The 23,120-nt window shown below is 39.9% G+C and overlaps 1 protein-coding gene across 3 annotated transcripts in view; it reads right to left on the bottom strand.

Moving 5' to 3' along the window:
- The window catches only part of DOCK4 (dedicator of cytokinesis 4), a 492,329-nt gene that overhangs the window by 172,490 nt on the left and 296,719 nt on the right, over nucleotides 1–23,120 (bottom strand). For all 3 annotated transcript variants that reach the window (XR_009505001.1, XM_059933591.1, XM_059933592.1), the window contains exons 14-16: nucleotides 18,837–18,961; nucleotides 17,881–18,043; nucleotides 11,772–11,878 (exon numbers count right to left, since the gene is read on the bottom strand). Coding sequence is in view for 2 of the 3 variants with exons in the window: in XM_059933591.1 (XP_059789574.1) it covers nucleotides 11,772–11,878; nucleotides 17,881–18,043; nucleotides 18,837–18,961 (395 nt within the window). In the remaining variant the exon portion in view is untranslated. The remainder of the gene's footprint in view (nucleotides 1–11,771; nucleotides 11,879–17,880; nucleotides 18,044–18,836; nucleotides 18,962–23,120) is intronic.

Genomic DNA, 23,120 nt, shown 5'->3' with positions numbered 1-23,120 from the left:
CTGAGTTGGGTCACTTGAGCCATAGTGGTGTTAATCAACAGTAATGAATTTGCAAAACTCCAATTTCTTTAAAGGTAGATTGTATTATTATTATTATTATTTGTTTATGCATACATCCTAGACCTGACGGTATTTTATTTTATTTATTTAAAAAAATTATTTGTTTATTTATTTATTTATTTTTGGCTGTGTTGGGTCTTCGTTTCTGTGCGAGGGTTTTCTCCAGCTGTGGGGAGCGGGGGCCACTCTTAATCGCGGTGCGCGGGCCTCTCACTGTCGCGGCCTCTCCCGTTGCGGAGAACAGGCTCCAGACGCGCAGGCTCAGTAGTTGTGGCTCATGGGCTTAGCTGCTCCGTGGCATGTGGGATCTTCCCAGACCAGGGCTCGAACCCATGTCCCCTGCATTGGCAGGCAGATTCCCAACCACTGCGCTACCAGGGAAGTCCTTTTCTTTTATTTTTAATTAATTAATTAATTTTTGGCTGCGTTGGGTCTTCGTTGCTGCGCGCGGGCTTTCTCTCCTTGCAGAAAGTGGGGGCTACTCTTGGTTGTGATGCATGGGCTTCTCATTGCAGTGGCTTCTCTTGTTGCGGGGCACGAGCTCTAGAGCACAGGCTCAGTAGTTGTGGCGCAAGGGCTTAGCTGCTCCGCGGCATGTGGGATCTTCCTGGACCAGGGCTCGAACCCATGTCCCCTGCATTGGCAGGTGGATTCTTAACCACTGTGCCACCAGGGAAGCCCCTGATGGTATTTTAGAATGTACTTCTAAGAACTAAAAATCCTTCACTGGAATAAGTCAGAATGGAGACTTGAGTGCACAGCTATTAACTTTCTATCCTCCTTTGGATTCTCACATTATTCTCCTTAAGAGACTTGACTTTCGGAAAATGAATTATCTTAAGCTCATTATTTCAATCTCTTTTCTTAACTTGCTTTCCAGCAGGTAGCTGGCAGGGGGGTAGCCAAAAATATCCCTACAAAGTTAAGGAAGACAACAATCCTACCGGAATGCAGCAAAATAACAGAACTTAGTAAGACTAAATACTGTTACTAGCAAGTTAGCAATTCCAAAGACAGGTTTTGGGTTTAGCCATCAACCACTTGGAGATATTACTGATGTTCTGAGAGCTGAAAAGGGACTCTGGAAGCACAGAATCTTTAATGCTGACTAGTCAAGTTCTTTCACTTACCTTCCTAAACCTGTAACATTCAGATTTTTGTAGATTTCAGAGTTTATCTCCATTGAACAGCACTCCAAACTTACTATCCATCATGTAAAGGTGAAAACGACCTTGAAAGGGAGCTTTGCCCTTAGAATTCTTTAGCTCCTGCCATAAAGGATGAGTCCAGGTCCTTCCCACACTACTGACTGTTAACTCTGTGAGAACCATTTCCTTAAAACACCTCAGACTTCCCAAAAGATGCCCTCAGGCGACCTACAGGCAGGGCCAAATCCAAAGCTGAACCCCGGAAGCTGTGTGAACAAAGAAGAGAAAGGGAAATCTCTCCCAGCAGCCTCAGGAGCAGCAGATTAAATCTCCACAATCAACTTGATGTACCTGCATCTGTGGAATACCTGAATTGACAACGAATCATCCCAAATTGAGGAGGTGGACTTTGGGAGCAACTGTAGACTTGGGGTTTGCTTACTGCATCTAATTTGTTTCTGGTTTTATCTTTATCTTAGTTTAGTATTTAGAGCTTATTATCACTGGTAGATTTGTTTACTGACTTGGTTGCTTTCGTCCTTTTTAAATTTTATATATATACATATATATATTTTTTCCTTTTTCTCTTTTTGTGAGTGTGTATGTGTATGCTTCTTTCTGTGATTTGTCTGTATAGCTTTGCTTCTGCCATTTGTCCTAGGGTTCTGACTGTCCGTTTTTTGTTTTGTTTTTGTTTTAATATAGTTTTAGCGCCTGTTATCATTGGAGGATTTGTTTTTTGGTTTGGTTGCTCTCTTCGTTCTTTCTCCTTTTTTTTAATTACCTTTTTTATTTTTAATAATTTTTTTCTATTTTAATAACTTTATTTTATTTATCTATCTACCTATCTATCTATATATCTGTCTTCCTCCCTCTCTCCATCCATCCCTCCCTTTTCTTCTGAGCTGTGTGGTTGACAGGGTCTTGGTGCTCTGGCCAGGTGTCAGGCCTGAGTCTCTGAGGTGGAGAGCCAAGTTCAGGACACTAGTCCGCCAGAGACCTCCCAGCCCCATGTAATATCAAACAGAGAAAGCTCTCCCAGAGATCTCCATCTCAACACTAAGACCCAGATCCACTCAACGACCACCAAGCTACAGTGCTGGACACCCTATGCCAAACAACTAGCAAGACAGGAACACAAAACCACCCATTAGTAGAGAGGCTGCCAGAAAAAATAATAAATTCAGAAACACCCCAAAAAACACCACTGGACATGATCCTGCCCACCAGAAAGACAAGACCCAGCCTTACCCACCTGAACACAGGCACCACTCCCCTCCACCAAGAAGCCTACACAATCCACTGAACCAACCTTAACCACTGGGAGCAGACACCAAAAACAACGGGAACTACGAACCTGCAGCCTGTGAAACGAAGAACCCAAACACAGTACGTTAAGCAAAATGAGAAGACAGAGAAATACGCAGCAGATGAAGAAGCAAGGTAAAAACCCACCAGACCAAATAAATGAAGAGGAAACAGGCAGTCTACCTGACAAATAAATCAGAGTAATGATAGTAAAGATGATCCAAAATCTAGGAAAGAGAATGGAGAAAATACAAGAAATGTTTAACAAGGACCTAGAAGAACAAAAGGGCAAACAAACAATGATGAACAACACAATAAATGAAATTAAAAATTCTCTAGAAGGAATCAGTAGCAGAAAAACTGAGGCAGAAGAACGGATAAGTGACCTGGAAGATAAAATACTGGAAATAACTACGGCAGAGCAGAATAAACAAAAAAGAATGAAAAGAATTGAGAACAATCTCAGAGACCTCTGGGACAACATTAAATGCATCAACATTTGAATTATAGGGGTACCAGAAGAAGAAGAGAAAAAAAAGGGACTGAGAAAATACTTGAAGAGATTATAGTTGAAAACTTCCCTAATATGGGTAAGGAAATGTTCAATCAAGTCCAGGAAGCATACAGAGTCCCATACAGGATAATTCCAAGGAGAAACACCCCAAGACACATATTAATCAAATTATCAAAAATTAAATACAAAGAAAAAATATTAAAAGCAGCGAGGAAAAAGCAACAATTAACATACAAGGGAATCCCCATAAGGTTAACAGCTGATCTTTCAGAGAAAGTCTGCTAGCCAGAAGGGAGTGGCAGGACATATTTAAAGTGATGAAAGGGAAAAACCTACAACCAAGATTACCCAGCAAGGATCTCATTCAGACTCGATGGAGAAATTAAAACCTTTAGAGATAAGCAAAAGCTAAGAGAATTCAGCACCACCAAACCAGCTTTACAACAAAAGCTAAAGGAACTTCTCTAGGCAGGAAACACAAGAGGAGGAAAAGACTTACAATAACAAACCCAAAACAATTAAGAAAATGGTAATAGGAACACACATATCGATAACTACCTTAAATGTAAATGGATTAAACGCTCCAACCAAAAGACATAGACTGGCTGAATGGATACAAAAACAGGACCCATACCTATGCTGTCTACAAGAGACCCACTTCAGACCTAGGGACACATACAGACTGAAAGTAAGGGGATGGAAAAAGATATTCCATGCAAATGGAAATCAAAAGAAAGCTGGAGTAGCAGGTCTCATATCAGAAAAAATAGACTTTAAATTAAAGATTATTACAAGAGACAAAGAAGAACACTACACAATGACCAAGGGATCAATCCAAGAAGAAGATATAACAACTGTAAATATGTATGCACCCAATACAGGAGCACCTCAATACATAAGGCAAATGCTAACAACAATAAAAGGGGAAATCACAGTAACACAATAATAGTAGGGAACTTTAACACCCCACTTTCACCAATGGACAGATCAACCAAAATAGCTTTAAATGATACATTAAACAAGATGAACTTAATTGATATTTATAGGACATTCCATCCAAAACAACAGAATACACTTTCTTCTCAAGTGCTCATGGAACATTCTCCAGGATAGATCACAGCTTGGGTCACAAATCAAGCCTTGGTAAATTTAAGAAAATTGAAGTCGTATCAAGTATCTTTTCTGACCACAATGCTATGAGATTAGATATCAATTACAGGAAAAGAACTGTAAAAAATACAAACACATGGAGGATAAATAATACACTATTAAATAACCAAGAGATCATTGAGGAAATCAAAGAGGAAATCAAAAAATACCTAGAAACAAATGACAATGAAAACACCATGACCCAAAACCTATGGGATGCAGTAAACGCAGTTCAAAGAGGGAAGTTTACAGCAATGCAGTCCTACCTCAAGAAACAAGAAACATCTCAAATAAACAACCTAACCTTATAAATAAAGCAATTAGAGAAAGAAGAACAAAAAAACCCCAAAATTAGCAGAAGGAAAGAAATCATAAAGATCAGATCAGAAATAAATGAAAAAGAAAAGAAGGAAACTATAGCAAAGATCAATAAAACTAAAAGCTGGTTCTTTGAGAAGATAAACAAAATTGATAAACCATTAGCCAGACTCATCAAGAAAAAAAGGGAGAAGACTCAAATCAAGAGAATTAGAAATGAAAAGGGAGAAGTAACAACTGACACTGCAGAAATACAAAGTATAATGAGAGATTACTACAAGCAACTATATGCCAATAAAACGGACAACCTGGAAGAAATGGACAAATTCTTAGAAAAGCACAACCTTCTTCTGAACCAGGAAGAAATAGAAAATATAAACAGACCAATCACAAGCACTGAAATTGAGACTGTGATTAAAAATATTCCAACAAACAAAAGCCCAGGACCAGATGGCTTCACAGGCGAATTCTATCAAACATTTAGAGAAGAGCTAACACCTATCCTTCTCAAACTCTTCCAAAATATAGCAGAGGGAGGAACAGTCCCAAACTCATTCTATGAGGCCATCATCACCCTGATACCTGACCAGACAAAGATGTGACAAAAAAAGAAAAGTACCGGCCAATATCACTGATGAACATAGATGCAAAACTCCTCAACAAAATACTAGTAAACAGAATCCAGCAGCACATTAAAAGGATCATACACCATGATGAAGTAGGGTTTATCCCAGAAATGCAAGGTTTCTTCAACATATGCAAATCAATCAATGTGATAAACCATATTAACAAATTGAAGGATAAAAACCATATGATCATCTCATTAGATGCAGAAAAAGCTTTTGACAAAATTCTATACCCGTTTATGATAAAAACCCTCCAGAAAGTAGGCATAGAGAGAACTTAACTCAACATAATAAAGGCCATATATGACAAATCCATAGCCAACATCATTCTCAATGGTGAAAAACTGAAACCATTTCCACTAAGATCAGGAACAAGACAAGGTTGCCCACTCTCACCACTATTATTCAACATAGTTTTGGAAGTTTTAACCACAGCAGTCAGAGAAGAAAAAGAAAAAAAAGGAATGCAAATCGGAGAAGAAGTAAAACTCTCACTGTTTGCAGAGGACATGATACTATACACACAGAATCCTAAAGATGCTACCAGAAAATCACTAGAGCTAATCAATGAATCTAGTAAAGTAGCAGAATACAAAGTTAATGCACAGAAACCTTTTGCACTCCTATACACTAATGATGAAAAATGTGAAAGAGAAATTAAGGAAACACTCCCACTTACCACTGCAACAAAAAGAATAAAATACCTAGGAATAAACCTACCTAAGGAGACAAAAGACCTGTGTGCAGAAAACTATAAGACACTGATGAAAGAAATTAAAGATGATACAAACAGATGGAGAGATATACCATGTTCTTGGACTGGAAGAATCAACACTGTGAAAATGACTATACTACCCAAAGCAATCTACAGATTCAATGCAATCCCTATCAAACTACCAATGGTATTTTTCACAGAACTAGAACAAAAAATTGCACAATTTGTATGGAAACACAAAAGACCCCGAGTAGCCAAAGCGATCTTGAGAAAGAAAAACGGAGTGGAGGAATCAGGCTCCCTGACTTCAGACTATACTATAAAGCTACAGTAAACAAGACAGTATGGTATCAGCACAAAAACAGAAACATATATCAGTGGAACAGGATAGAAAGCCCAGAGATAAACCCACACACATATAGTCACCTTATCTTTGATAAAGGAAGCAAGAATATACAATGGAGAAAAGACAGCCTCTTCAGTAAGTGGTGCTGGGAAACCTGGACAGCTACATGTAAAATAATGAAATTAGAACACTCCCTAACACCATACACAAAAATAATCTCAAAATGGATTAAAGACCTAAATGTAAGGTCAGACACTATCAAACTCTTAGAGGAAAACATAGGCAGAACACTCTATGACATGAATCACAGCAAGATCCTTTTTGACCCAGCTCCTAGAGAAATGGAAATAAAAACAAAAATAAACAAGTGGGACCTAATGATATTTAAAAGCTTTTGCACAGCAAAGGAAACCATAAACAAGATGAAAAGACAACCCTCAGAATGGAAGAAAATATTTGCAAATGAAGCAACTGACAAAGGATTAATCTCCAAAATGTACAAGCAGCTCATGCAGCTCAATATCAAAAAACCAAACAACCCAATCCAAAAACGGGCAGAAGACCTAAATAGATATTTCTCCAAAGAAGATATACAGATTGCCAAGAAACAGATGAATGTATGCTCAACATCACTAATCATTAGAGAAATGCAAATCAGAACTACAATGAGGTATCACCTCACACCGGTCAGAATGGCCATCATCAATAAATCTACAAACAATAAATGCTGGAGAGGGTGTGGAGAAAAGGGAACACTCTTGCACTGTTGGTGGGAATGTAAATTGATACAGCCACTATGGAGAACAGTATGGAGGCTCTTTAAAAAACTAAAAATAGGGGCTTCCCTGGTGGCGCAGTGGTTGAGAATCTGCCTGCCAATGCAGGAGACATGGGTTCAGGCCCTGGTCTGGGAAGATCCCATATGCCGCGGAGCGACTGGGCCCGTGAGCCACTATTACTGAGCCTGCGCGTCTGGAGCCTGTGCTCTGCAACAAGAGAGGCCGCGATAGTGAGAGGCCTGCGCACCGCGATGAAGAGTGGCCCCCACTTGCCACAACTAGAGAAAGCCCTCGCACAGAAACGAAGACCCAACACAGCCAAAAAATAAATAAATTAATAAATTAAAAACAAAACAAAACAAAACAAAAAAAACTAAAAATAGAACTACCATATGACCCAGCAATCCCACTACTGGGCATATACCCTGAGAAAACCATAATTCAAAAAAAGTCATGTACCACGATATTCGTTGCAGCTCTATTTACAGTAGCCAGGACATGGAAGCAACCTAAGTGTCCATCGACAGATGAATGGATAAAGAAGATGTGGCACATAATGGAATATTACTCAGCCATAAAAAGAAACGAAATTGAGTTATTTTTAGTGAGGTGGATGGACCTATAGACCGTCATACAAGTGAAGTAAGTCAGAAAGAGAAAAACAAATATCGTATGCTAACACATATATATAGGAATCTAAGAAAAAGAAAAATGCTTCTGAAGAACCTAGGGGCAGGACAGGAATAAGGATGCAGACATAGAATTGGACCTGAGGACACGGGGAGGGGGAAGGGTAAGTTGGGACGAAGTGAGAGAGTGGCATGGACATATATACGCTACCAAATGTAAAATAGATAGCTAGTGGGAAGCAGCCACATAGCACAGGGAGATCAGCTCAGTGCTTTGTGTCCACCTAGAGGGGTGGGATAGGGAGGCTGGGAGGGAGACGCAAGAGGAGGAGATATGGGGATATATGTATATGTATAGCTGATTCACTTTGTTATACAGCAGGAACTAACACACCATTGTAAAGCAATTATACTCCAATAAAGATGTAAAAAAAAAAAAGAGAAAACTTTCATGTGAACCACTGAAAAGGAAGAAAAAAAAAAAAGAAATGTAAAAATAAAGTCGTTGTTAATATTTTAGGACATCCTTCCAAGCATTGCTATGCACATATACACATGCGGACATGCAGTTACACAATTTTATAAAAATGGTCTTACACTAAATGCATGCATATATAAAATGCTGTTTATCAATATATTGTAAACATTTTTCTATGCACGTAACAATTTCCACTAGGGATTATTTCAATAACTATGTAGTATTTCATTCATTATATGGATATAACTAACTCATGTATCTAACCAGACCTATGTTATTGGTAATTTAGATAACTTTCAAGTTTTCCATATTTTAAGGAATCTGCAATGATCATCCTTGAATCATGTTTGCTTACCTCATCTGATTATCTTCTCCCAATAAATACCAAGATGTGGAATGGCTGAGCCAAAGGATATACACATTTAAAATATTGTATTGCCAAAATGTCCGCCAGAAAGACAATACTACTCACATTTTCCTCTATGAATGCAAGAGAGTGTTCATTTCCCTTTAATCTTCTTTGCCAATTCTCAGTTTTAAAAGTCTTTACCAACCTAATAGGCCAAAAGATTTCCCATTCTTTATTTAACTTACATTTCTTTGACTATTCATATATTTATTTTATATTCTTGCATTTATTACATTTGAATAGCTTGTTTGTAGCATTTAGCAAAGTTAGTTTTGTTTTTTTTTTTTTTTACTTATTTGTGATAACTTTTGGTAAATTGGGAATAGTCCCCCTATGTAAGCTGTGTTGTAACCATGTTTCAGTTTATCATGTGTCTTTCAGCCTTGAATATGATGAGTTTATCAATAAAAAGGTTTGAAACTTTATTTAGCCAAAGTTACACATTTTTTTGTACCTGATTTGTAACATTTGAGAGGCATCATTAGAAAGGCCCTCTTCACCTAAACTTTCTAAAAATGTTCACTCATAGTATATAGGCTCTTACAGTTTTATTTTTTACATATAATCTGGAAATTGCTTTGGTATAAGAAGCAAGGTAGTGATCCAGCTCTTTATTTTTCCCTCTAACACCCACTGTGGTCATCTCAACACCACTTATTAAATGGGCTATGTTTTTTACCCAATAATTTGAAATCCACTCGTCTCCCTAACTTTTTTTGTTTTTTTTGTTCATTGTTTTTTTTAATTAATAAATTCAAGGCTGCAGTCATCAGGAGGCTGTGCTCCTTCCTGCCACGGCAGAGGAAGGATAAGCATTATGCTCATAATATGGTTTTATAATCATAACCTGCAAGTGGCCTTAAGCTGAAACTGAACTTCTTGGCTCAGTGCTATGAAAAAGAAAACCATGGCATCAACTAGACGAAAAACATAAGATGTTATGCTTGGCAGGTATTCCATACCTCTTTAAGCAACAATGAATAACCCTAATCATAAGACAACTCAGCTACTTAGGGTTTTTCTGTGGAGCTAATGCTTCCTGATGGATCTACACAATGTAGGTCTGCCCCAAATTAGATGATCTACAGATACCATCCTCAGCCTCCTTTGTGATGGAGAAAGATCACTGGGAACACCTGCCGTTTAAATTGTTGATGCTCAAATAAATATTCATAATGCTTTATGGATTGGAATTCTGGGTATTCAGTGAAAATTTGTGGAAGGGCTTGAGATGATTCAAAGCTCTACTTCTGCGAAAAATGGTTCTGCCAAAGGCACCACGACAGGTCCCTGGTAACAGAGTAGAATGACTGTCTGGGAATCAATACCAGTTGGACTTCTAAATGTTCACATGGAGAAGGAAGCTCTGCTACCTGTCTTCCTGGCATTTTAAGTATATGGGTATCTCTGATTAGCAACTAAGAATCTTGGTGTTATTCATACTAGTTTAGAGGAAGTCAACCTAACTTGACTGGAAACTTAGCACCTGCCCAAAAAACACCCTCTGACCCACAGGTGAGAGAGCCCACATGGTGAAATGTCATAAAGAAGTGATTTATTCTTCTAAATATTATTAGGAAGCTAATGATAACCTTAGCCCTGCCTTTTCTGTGTGAAGATTTAATGGTATGCAGAGGCAAGATCACAGACATTCATATCAAGTACCATTTATGTCTTTTGGAAAACTGTAGCTGAAGACATTGGCTGTCATGTTACCCATATCACATAAAGGGGCCTCAGACCTAAAGGTGATATAAATAGATCATCTCAGGTGTCTAGTGCATTTAGCTCCTCTGTTTGCTTTAGTGGTTACTCTGCTTTAAAATATTTTTTCTTTGTATTTTAACATTGTGAGCTCCGTTAAGTCACTTTTGAAGTCTAGAGAATGTACGTGTCAGAAATGGAGGGACTTTAACTGTTTTGTTCGCCACTATATTCCCAGTCACTAGAAGAGGGCCTGCCCTGCGGTTTGTAGTCGATGTGTTGAACAAACAACTAGAAAATAAATGATTCAAGAAATATACACATACACATACATGCACAAACAAAAATTACCAGGTGTCTTGTGCAGGGACACTCATTTTACTAGCAATAATCCAAAGATAAAGAAAGTTTTTGTTTGTAATCTCTTTCATTCATTCAGTATATCTTCACCGCACATCTGCCGCATGCCAGAACCCCTCTGACACAGTTGTTGCTCCTGAAGGGCTCATACATCTACCAGAGTAAGTCAAGGGATCATCAGACAATCACGGGACAATGTAATGAGGACAATGGTAAGAGATGTGTGCAGATATCCAGGGAACTCATGGGAGCACACTTAGCCAGCTGGAAATCCAGGGAGTAGGGGGCTGGGGCGTGGGGACCATTCTCCTGAATAAAGGTTCTGGCCAAGGTGCGCCTCTGTGGATGAGGAGGTGTCAGCTGCGGGGAGACAGGGGGAGGCAGGTGTGCCAGGAGTGCCAGATGGAGCAGGGGGAACCAGCAGGCAGGAGGTGAGGAACGAGAAAGAGCTGGATGTGGCTATGGCATCAGGTAGACGACCGGAGGTGGTGAGAGGTGAAGCAACAGGGAAGAGGCAGCCTGACACACGCTGGGAGCCTGCAATTTTCCCTCTTGGCAATGGGGAGCTTTTCAGTGGGTTTATATCAGAAAGGGGCCTGGTGAGATCTGCACCTTAGATGGGTCGCCCTGGCTGGCTGGAAAATGAACTAGAGGGAGATAAGGTGCAGGTAGGCAGGACTGGTTAGCCCAGGTGAGAGTTGACAAGAGCTTGGAATAGCATGTGGTTACAGAAATGGAGAAACGCAAAGGAGAAATATTTTGGAGAAGATCATGTACTTTAATTCTCTCTTTCATAGTTGCTAGTGTTTTTATTAGCCATTTCTCTGCTTGCTTAGTGAGAGCAGCAGACAAGAAAAATGTAAAGCTGACCTTGCTAAATTTGCTTCTGGGGGTATACAGATCTTCAGATAAGAAAGCAGGTATTGGGAATATTTAAAAATTTATTTGTAAGGTTCATCTAATCCTATCACAGCAAGGGAAAGGACTTTAAGGTCACCCTATAGACTTACCCAAATACCTACACTTCAATTAAGATGAAAAAATAAATCATCTTTAAAATAGGTGTTAGAATATGACAGAATATAGAGACAATATTCTCAAAAGACACTCTCCCTGTCAGCAATCTTCCAGAAGAGTATCTTTGAAGTCATTTTTTTCTCTTTTCCACAGTGAGTTAGTAATTCAGCCCTGTTTTTCACAGCTGCCCACAACATCTGACTGACGTTACCTTATGCACAATGAGCTCGTGAGTGCCATCTGGAAGAGTCCTACCATCTTCCTGCATCAGGGGGACGAAGGAGAAGCCAAACAATTTCTTCTCTCCTTTCTCCTTTGCTGTAGGGGAAAAAAAAATTAGTCAATTTTTTTGAATTAATTGAAGTATAGTTGATTTACAATGTCATGTTAGTTTCAGGTGTACGGCAAAGTGATTCAGTCATATATATATATATATTTTTTTTCAGATTCTTTTCCCTTATAGGTTATTACAAGATATTGAGTATAATTCCCTGTGAAAATTAGTCAATTATTTAAGTGTATGCTTACACAATTGTGTTCAGATACATAGACTGTGATGATGCGTGATCAAGAAATACACCCCTCGACACACACACACGCCAGCTCCTTTTACACAATGAAGAGCAGCTTTTATGATGGGACCTCTATCTACAGTAGCCACCCTCTAACCCCATATTCCTGCCTTATAATCTGCAAGTTACATTCCTTGACTAATTTGCTTCATGGGATTCACTATCTGAAATTATGGTGGGTTTTTTTGTTTTTTTTTTTTTAATTTGTGGATTTCCTGTTTCTTCTCCTCACAACCTACCCTCCACTCCTGAACGTAAGCACCATGGAGGGCAGGATTCTTGTCTAATTAATTTAATCTATGCTTGGTATCTCAAAGAATGCCAAGAACATAGTAGGTTCTTAATAAATGTACAGTAAACAAATGAACGAGTGAATGAATGAATGTGAAATGCAATATTTTGCTTACTCCTCCTGGAAAGGGAGGCTCTCAGCTCTGCTTTGGTCCATGACAGAACTCTCCCTACAGCCACATGTGTAAACACAGAGCCTACGGAAGCCACCTCCTTGGAATAAGGCATGCTGAAAAACATAAACAGCATTCTATAGTTTGATAAGAGCTTCCTGCAGTAGTATTCTGGGAGTCGGAAATGAGGCAATGAGGTTTTCAGATGCCTAATTGTGAATTACAACAGCTAGAAATGTCAAGGGTCACTGGCAATTGCTTATAGAGAAGGAAATTGAGATCTTACAATGTCAGGTAACCTGTTCTAGATCTCTTCAGTACCACTGCAGTTCTTTCCACACACCTTCTTTTTCTCCAAAAATGGAGAAAGCATGGAAAGAACCTGGTTTGTTCAACTGGACCCTCTCCTTGTATTTAGACGTGTAGGGAAGAGTTGCAGGGCTCGCAGCCATTATGGGCTGGTTATACTTGATAGAGAAGTCCGGCTTTGGGATGCAGTAAGACCCTCAGTAGAGATGTCAGATATGCTGATCCTGAGGATTAGACAAGAGGCTCTAGCAACAAACACATTGCTTCCGGCCTTTAACCACAGGGACGTGGAATCCTGCACAGAGAGTAGTAATTCTGGCTGGCTAGCTTAGGCCCCTAGCATGAGGACATCCCTGAAAATGTGATTATAGCAACGGTTCTTCTTTTTAAATCATTGATTTCAACCCCAGAGGTAAACTGGGGAAATATCAGTACTCTTTAAAGTTAAACAAAAGTCACAGCAAAGATCTCTGGGAAGAGATTTCTATGTCAATGAGAGTGCTGGGTATGGAACTTATGATTTAGGGGAGAAGACTTATTTACAAATAATTTTCTAAGTTGGTTTGACTGCCATTTTGGTGTGGTTTTTGGTATTCAATTCAGAAAGACAAAAAGAATCCAAGATGCATAAAATTAGCAAAGATAAGGAACAAAGCAACAGTTTCCCCAAATTTGCCTTCTGCTATAAAATACAAATAAATACCAAACAAAGTTTAAAGTGCATGGCCTTTTGTCCTGAGCTATTAGATCAGGATTAATAAACTGAATGGACTGTTATGTATAATATACATAACATGATCCCCTTTTACTAATAAAAACCCTGAGTTTATGGATTCCACCTCCTAACTTTCCAATTCATCCTTTCTTGTACCTCAACTCCAACAATTCTGCCCCCGGGACCCCCAGTTTATTGACCCATCCCTCCATCCCCTCCACTCCAAGTTCCCATTTCTGTGGTCCATCATTCTAATCACTTCCTTGAAAATACCCTCAATCTCTCTCCCGTCCACACTTCCACTAATAACACTGCACCCTTGTAAAATCCAATTTGTGGCTCATTCCATGCCTACACTAATCACAGAAGTGCCCCGGGATAGGCAAACTTTCTACATTTACCTAATAAACTCACTCTTCTACTTTTCCAGACAATAATTTCATCCATTCTTCCCTCCTCTCAAGCCTCCAATACCTTGACACTTCCCTCACTTTCAGCTCATGTAGAGAGAATTCCCACATGCCCTAGCATCCACCTATTACCCACCTGCATCTGTCTTCCTGTACTAGACCTGAACTGCTCTTACCCAAGGCGAATTCTTAACCTTGAGCACCGGGTCCCCTGCTCCTTCCCCAACTCAAGGACACTGCTCCTACAGCTGTCCCCACTCTTCTACATCGGTTTTTCCTCTCTACTGAATGATTTCTCTCTAACAAACATGCTTTAAAAGCTCCATCTTAAAAAAGAACACCACCAAAAAACCAACTTCCGGTGACCCACTTTTTTTTATAGCTACTATCCCACTTCTCTGCTCACCTGTATTCTTTATAGCAAAGTTTCTCAAAAGATTTGTCTACACTCACTGCCTGCCCTTCCTTTTCTCCAGCTTACTCTTTGACTCACTCCAGCCAGGCTTTCAACACCACAAATCCACTAGAACAACTTGCCAGGTTCAATGACCTCCATGATGCCAAATCAGGTGATAATTTCTCTGTCCTTATCTTATTATCACTGGCACCTGACACACCTGATTAATCCCCTCTTGAAAAACTTTCTTCATTTAGTCTCCTGGATTCTATTCTTCCTCGACTCTTCTTCAACCTCACTGGCTATTCCTTCTTAATCCACATAATGGCTACTTTTCAATCTCCCCAAATCTAAAGGTGTCAGTGCCCCCGGGATCCATCCTTGGACTTCCCTTGCTATCTAAACTTACTTAGACATCTCACCAGTCTCATGGCTTTGAAAATCTTCGACATCTGTGGTGTGCTGGAGCTGGCCTGTACTGGCTCACAAGAGCTGACAGTGTGCATCTTTCCCCAACTCCAAGATCAGTGACGTCAAGTTGGCAGCTTGAAATTGACCATGGTGGGAGTATTTACCCCACGGAATCAGCAAATGCTATAATTTAGGGCTTCCCCTTCCCTCTCCATCACCCTGAGTGCTGGTTAAATATTTACAGCACGCCACTGAACTATATGTTCTCATTATCACGTTTAAGTCTTCAGCTTGGATCTCATTCAACTGCCTACTCGATATCTTGAATGTCTAATAGACTTCTCAGCCTTAACATATTTAAAATGGAATGTTTGATTTTTGCTCTCCAAACAGATTCTTCCTGTTTTCTGCCCCACTGAATTAAATGACCACTTCATCATGAGGCCAAAATCTTGGGGTCAATCTTGAATTTTCTCCTTCTTTCACATCCAATCTGTCAATAAATCTGTAGAAAAGAATCAAACCATTTAAATCTCTTACTTGGAGGACTGCGTAAGCCTCCTAAATGGCCTGTTCCCATCTGGCCCACCTACAATCTATCATCCATATAGCAGCCAGACTTATCTTCAATCTAAAACCTCTAATGCTTCTTCTCACTCCAAATAAAGTCCAAAGTCCTTCCCATGACCTAAAAGACAATAGGGGATCTGGCTCCCCTGCTACCTCTCTGGTTCTCACCTCCAAACTCTCTCACTTGCTCCTTCTGGCCTCCTTGTTATTCCTTGAAAGTGCCAACCGTGTTTCGCGCCAACCATGTTTCAACCTCAAGTGTTTTATACTTACTGTTCTATATGCCTGAAATATTTTTTTCCCAGATACCCAAAGGCTCACACCTTCACTTCTTTTATGTTGTTGTTGACACACCTCTTTATCAGAGAGGTCTATCCTGACTGCCCTATGTAAAATAGCAACAGAGCACCACTGCTTTCTAGCACCTAACTCTAGTTTAGTCTTCTTCACTGTATTTAACACTACTTGATATATTATAGATTTATTTGCTCAAGTGTTGTCTGTCTTCCCTCTCTAGAGTGAAAGATCTATGAGAGGAGGTTATTTTGTTGTGTTCACCGATGTATTTTCAATGCCCAGTAAAATGGTTGACATATAGCAGGCATTTAATAAATATTTGTTTCATGAATAAATATTTTAAAATAAATACATGTACACACAAAGAACACTTGGAAGTTCATGTGATAAAATGACTACACGGATTATTTGTAGGGATTTTCTTTCTTCTTTACATGTTGCCGTTTCTTCTGAATTTTAACAATGAACATTAAAAAAAAAAAAAACACTCTGTGGACAATGTTTGAAGTACAAGGACAAGATGGCAGAGATCTAACAGGTTCTACTGAAAATCACCTTTAGTCCAGTTTCCAAGTTCTGAGTTATAGTAACTTTCTCCAAATGTTCTTTCTCCTTTTTCTCCCATTTCACTTTTATTTTCCTCTTTTTCTTCCTTAAAGCTCAAAGCTTATATTAGGCCCAAGTGAGAATTTATAACAAAGATTGGTAGAAAGAATGGTATGGCACCATGGAAAGTCCTTTATGCTTTCCCACTTTAAATCCTACCCATGAAACTCTTCTAGGAATTTGGAAGAATGGTAAGACCCTGCTAGCCATCTCCCTATATTCTGAAACATCCACAAAAGCATAACTTGTGGAGCTTCTGAGCTAATTCCAAAACATTCCAAAGTCCCAACAACAAGACAAAGTCCTTCTCCCCTCCCTGAATCTTGGGCGAGTTACATAGCACTCAGGCGAGGTCACCGCATATCTACTGGCAATGCCTCCATTCCTTTCAGACTGGAGAGGAGCCTGCTGCTTCCCCAGTAATGTGATTCTTCTCTATCTCTTGATTATTTTTTTAATATATAAATTTATTTATTTATTTATGGCTGTGTTGGGTCTTTGTTGCTGTACGTGGGCTTTCTCTAGTTGCAGCAAGAGGGGGCTACTCTTCGTTGTGGTGCATGGGTTTCTCATTGCAGTGGCTTCTCTTGTTGCAGAGCACGGGCTCTAGGCGTGCGGGCTTCAGTAGTTGTGGCGCACGGGCTTAGTTGCTCCACGGCATGTGGGATCTTCCCGGACCAGGGCTCGAACCCATGTCCCCTGCATTGGCAGGTGGATTCTTAACCACTGTGCCACCAGGGAAGTCCTTCTCTTGATTATTATACTGCTCTTGAAGCAAGATTCATCAGAACCTTCTCTGGTCACAATGTACACTACTAGAAGTGCACACTTCTGGGGCACAGGGAAAACCAGAAGATCCCTGGATTGGGGGCTGGTGGAGGCAGGGAGTGGAGGCTTCAGAGGGTGGTAATGAATGCAAAAGAATTAAAATAGAGACAACAGGAAATGGTAACTTTACGGATAAGTAATGTCCACATGAATAAATCCTGTAACGTCTGTATGTCTTGGGTTTTTTAGATCTATAAAATGGAGAAATTACTTCACATCATCTCTAAGACCTGTCTGAGTTGACATTACTTGATCCTCATTTGAATAGTGTTTGAGAATGCACGGTGTTGTAGATATATGCAGATCAATATGAATTGGAGCCAATCAGAGGCTTTTCTAGTGACTTCACATGCCTAGGAAAGTCCCCGAGGGTTCCCCTGAGCTGTCTGAGAGCTGGATCAGCTCTTGGCTGGAGAGACAGCAGATGGGTCAGGACTGCCTGAAACCACCTGAGCCAGTCAGGTCTTTACTGCTGCATCTTCTCTTTCTATCTAGTCTTTCCAGACTGTGAGAGTGATGAACTGGTTTTTATGAAAGTGACCAACTTAAGAAGAACCCTGTAGATTTCCATAGGTATTTTGTGTCCTTCCCCTCTTGCATCTGTGTTTCCACAGAGGTTATTGGTTCTTCGAGAAGTGAGCCCATTCACCTCCCAGGACTTCACTCACCTTCGTTTCTCCCTTGTGGAGGTCTCTGGTTTGTCACACACTTTCTACAGATTGGCCCACACTGTTGTTTCAGCTCAGTTAGCAGACTACCCAGCACCACAAAGCCATGGAGACAATCCTGCCAAACACTTACTGGAACAATGCCGAAACTCGAAGCGGAGGTGCGCTCCCCTGAATTTATCCACAGGGATAGGAAGTTTCAGTAGCTCAGACCACCTGGGACTGTTGTTATGATAAAGCACAAAGGAGTGGTACTCGCTAGCTGGTGGCTCTCCAGAGCCAAAGGAGATAAAATCCTAATAAAGGAAATATGCAGGTTAAAGACAGCTTCATTTCAAGATGATGTGGGGAGGAGCAGAGCAATTGCTTTGCTCTATCTGCCTGCTCCCCAAAGAGCACTTCATGTGAAATTACCTCCTCAGTTCTTTACAGGCCTGTTTCTGCACTTGCTTCTGCTGACAGGCTGTGTCTGTTTCATCCTGAGGCTGCTCTCCCAGGGTCTACTCGGCTAAGGGTGGACCTCAGTGACATGAGTGAGATGGGCAACTGCGTGCCCAATTTGGAGTCAACTACATGATAAAATTCTCAACCTGCCACAGCCAAAAGCCTGTTCTGTGCCTTCCTGTAAAACTCACTAAGCCCCGGGCTCACTTCCATAAAGGAACCTGATATTATCACCCCAATTAGTAATAGCTTAATCCTCACATCCTATTTTGGTTAAAATGAAAATACATGGAATGACATATGATTTTTGTTTTGTTTTACCAACTGCCAAAAGCAAAAGTATGCATCTTCAAAACTATGACAGATGAAAGGGGAAAAATGAAATGGCATAAAAATGCTGCATTTAAGGAAGAGCTGTTATGAGGACATTGCTGACACAATTAAACAAACTGTAAAAGCCTTTTTTTTCCCTACTTTCTTTTCTGAAAGGCATTTTCATAATTAAAAAAAAAAAACTACACAGGGGTGGAAAAGAAAAATAAGATTGGAAATACTGCAAATCAGAAATTAACTGATCGCATTAAAGATGAACCCAAAGCAAGGATGTGGAATTGTTTTACCAAAAAGAATCCAGCTTTAACGTACCTTCAAGGTCTGGCTGCTACTCTCTACAACGAACATCGTAACTTCCACATTTCTGGCCACACTCTTTCCTCCTTTCTCAAATTCTCCCCTTTCTATAGTGATGTATAAATCATTCCGCATTTCACCTAGTAGGAGAGGAAAATTGAAACCATGTTATATATAGTAAAAAGTGTAATAAAGTACTCTATCAAGAAAAACTAGTTCATAAAAAATAGTGTTATAGCATACATATAAAATATAGACTATTTATACTTTTATAAAAACGTCCCCACCCTTACTACCAACATCCAAGAAAAGCAAAGGCCAGCTTCTGCTAGTCTGAATTAGCAATACTGAAGATGCACATTTAGGAGGACAGTACTGGGCCTGGGTAGGAAGGTGTTGTCAAATTTCACCATTTTTCAATATTTCCCTCATTTCATTTATGAGGTGCGATTACAAAATGACAACCTAGCAGGAGTGGCTCAAAGAAACTAGTCTTCATACTTTATAGTCACAGCATTTAGAGAAGAAGAAATACCTAAATGGAAGAAAATGATAGGACTGCAGAGGGTACAGTTACAATTTAAATCTTTTCCAAAATTCATGGATGAAATGATCTCACTACTGGAAGAATCCAGATTAGCCTTTATGAACACAGATGTAGAATAAGTCAGTCATACAGACACACTTGGCTTAATATTTCTTGCCATCAAGCTATAAAACAAATGAGAAAGGCCCTGGATTCAAACTGACATAGTCTATGTACACATATATCATTTAGGTTTGTTTCTCCATTGGCTATTTATAAACTTGAATGCTTTTTCATCTTGCCCCTTTCTTATTACTGCAAGAAAAAAACAGAATATAATGCCAACTAGCAAAGAGAGGCAAACACGCTTGACAGCATGCTTTGATCTCTCCTGTAAGAATTAAATTAGGGGTAAGCAGTGAGTGGATACGGACATGAGAAGTAAGTAAACAAAGTGTGACTAGAAAGTTTTTGAAGGTAGATGTTGGTGAGGTTGGCAAGGTTGAACTTACTTTTACTTAACATAGCTTTCAAACATTTGAAGGCCCAAAAGCAATATTTTTTTTTCCTAATAAATCTCTCCTTAAGAAAGTAAATCACCAGAAGGAACAATAACCATACAAATATGCCCACACTTGGGAAATTTCTCAAACTTCCTGACCAAAGTGTTTATAAGAAAGTACCCTAGCTTTCAAAACCATGAAGGAATACCAGTGTGCCTGGTAACCTTCCTTCATAAAGACCAACTTTTAATGAGAACATCATTTGCAAATGACTTTGGCTGAACAGGAAACAGATGGGCCACAAAAGAGAGAAACTGAATAAGCTCTAAAAAGGACGAAGTCTCACCCACCCTTTACAAAGAGTATATAAGGAATACATTAGTGGAAACAACTAATACAGTGGTCTCTGTCTTATGAATTTCTCAGTCCTCTCATACAACTCATACAAATCAACCTGGAAAGGCAATGAACTTGGAATTCCAGGAGAAAAGCAACGTATTTCAACACATGTGAAATTATATGTGTATGCTTTGAAGGTTTTTTGTTTTAACCATATCCATTAAAAAAAAATTTTAAGAGAAAATGGTCCAGTAAATTTTACAAGTTTTCTAGTTTTTTTTATAACCCAGTTCATTTAATTACTATAAATTTATCACTTTATATATATATATGTATTCATACATACATAACACACATTCTCAGTGCTATTTATTTTAACAATTCCATTACAGAATAAATAAGCTCACAAACTTTGTCCTCTGAAGCCATCAATTTCAACTCAAAACAGGTCTGCAATGCTAATGGTCTGCACACGTGCTATCTCAACAATCCGAGAGGAAATTCTTGACAATAGTTTTCCTGCGAACAGACTTGGCAGGTAAAAAAACAACACAAAAATCAAGGTACTTCAGAGCAAAAGATGTTAGTTAACAGTAGTAAAATTCCTTTGCTTCTTGGAGTAGGTGACACATGATGAGTGGCCGTGCTTACACACAGACTATAAAACACACACTGATTAATGGGAAGTACAGCTACAGGAGTTTTTACCTTAGAAATTTCTCATAGTGAGTGATTAGCTTGTCCAAACCACATGGGGATTAACTGTCACGCAAAACGGAGAGTTACTGTTTCTTGGGAGGGGGACTTCCAACTCTCATCTGTTGGAAGGACCGGCAACTCTGACTTAAGCAAAGATGGGGGGCAGGGAGGGGGGCGGGGAGGGGGTCGGTGAGGGAGGTTTGCAAGGCAACCTGTCTCCCCCCGCTGTGTGCAGGCTGGCCCTAGAGAAGAACAGGGGTGGGGGGACAGTAACATACTGCCAGTGCCAGGAAATTCTTTCTTCGTGTATTCATTCAGCAAATATACCATGAGCACCTACTATGTGCCAGATATTATTCTAGGCCCAGTAGATTCAGCAGTGAACAAAGCAAAAATGCCTTCCCTGTGGAGGGATTCTAGTAGGAGTAGGTCTTGAACAAAGAAGTAAAACATAGAGCACACTGAATAATGCTAAGTGCCATGGATAAACGTAAGAGGAGATGGGGTGTTGAATGGAGGAGAGGGGGTGTCACATGAGAGAGGCCCTCACTAAGAGGATGAGACATCTGTGGAAGCTATGGGGTGTTTCCAAAGGGACCAAAGTTACAAATGACCTGTGCTTCCCAAATGGACCCCTAGAGCTGGTTTAGCTTATAACTTAGCTGGATTCTTCTCTCTCTTCTGAATTCAAATAAGCCTAAAAAAATGTAGGGTCACAGGAAGACTGGAATAAGGAGATCTGGATTCAAGTCTTTCTCTGCTACTGTCTCTTCTCTGTGACATTAGTCTAGACAGGGTAAGATAAACCTTGGGGCCTCAAGTGTCTGTGTTATTAAAGTAGGGAAGGGGTAAAGGCAGAGGTAGGGATGGGAGAGGCAGTAGGAGGGCCGAGACTATTATGTTATGCTTGCTGTTTCTGTGACTTACAAAAGAACTTCTGGACCATAACACATTCATAAATTAAAACACCTTATACATATGTTTTAGTTTTCTGTTCTTTAACTGTCCCTGTCCCTGTCCCTGTAACCTTCTGTATCTTTTGCAAAACTTTCAGACTAAAATAAGATTTCTTTGAAAAGAGAATACATGACAAGAACATTTCTCCTGGATGCCATTCTACATGTGTCCCCCCAGGAATCTGCAGCTTGCTATGCTCTAATACTGCAAGGTACCACGTTTTGCCAAAATACGCAGAAGGATAAAGTTGAAACAAGTGCTAATTGAAGTCAATACACTTGAGGTTGGCTCTGGAGAACACTAATAAGCCCAAATGGTGTTAAGAAAGCACCTTGGGTAATTAAGAGAGAAATCATAAACTGAGTATGAAATGGAGTCATAGCACCAGTCGTGAAAAGCTACTTGCCTGACAATGTTTATTAATACCTTGCACATCTTAAACTTATTACTCTGTAAATTTGATGTGCTTGACACTCTCCTCTCTTTCACAGGCCCACTGGCTGGGAAGCCTTTACACATGTGAAGGCTTCTCAAAACATCACTGTAGACGAGATAGAGATAAGGCCACAGCAGTAGGAACAAATTCAAAAAGAGTTCAGTGACTACAATCAAATGGGGTTGATTTATGGCTTGACCTCAACAGGCAAGAGGTTTTCATCAGTAGCTGAAAACCCTGATCCTTGATCCTGTCCTATGAATGAACTGGATAAAGGCACAGAGGGCATGCTCATCATGTCAAGTAAACCAGCCACAGGGGCTAGTCCAGTGCCTTTTCTGTGCTAGATATTTGCTGTTATTTTGGAACTGGAAAAGAAAAGTTCCTGTCCTCCTTTTTTTTTTTTTTTAATTATTTATTTATTTATTTTTGGCTGTGTTGGGTCTTCGTTTCTGTGTGAGGGCTCTCTCCAGTTGTGGCGAGCGGGGGCCACTCTTCATCGCGGTGCGCGGGCCTCTCACTGTCGTGGCCTCTCTTGTTGCAGAGCACAGGCTCCAGACGCACAGGCTCAGTAGTTGTGGCTCACAGGCCTAGTTGCTACGCGGCAGGTGGGATCTTCCCAGACCAGGGCTCGAACCTGTGTCCCCTGCATTGGTAGGCAGATTCTCAACCACTGTGCCACCAGGGAAGCCCCCTGTTCTTCTTAAAAACTAAAGAACATACATAAAAGACTCTGGGTTTTTGTGAACTTAGATGATGATGATGATGATGTTAGTAGTAGACAGTAGCAGATAGACAGTAGCTAGGTACTTTGCCAAGTGCTATAAGTAGAATATCTC

Source organism: Balaenoptera ricei, chromosome 9 (genome assembly GCF_028023285.1).
Source record: "Balaenoptera ricei isolate mBalRic1 chromosome 9, mBalRic1.hap2, whole genome shotgun sequence".
NCBI lineage: Eukaryota > Metazoa > Chordata > Mammalia > Artiodactyla > Balaenopteridae > Balaenoptera > Balaenoptera ricei.
The sequence above is the reverse complement of the archived record's forward strand: the minus strand, read 5'-3'. Positions and strand labels throughout refer to the sequence as shown.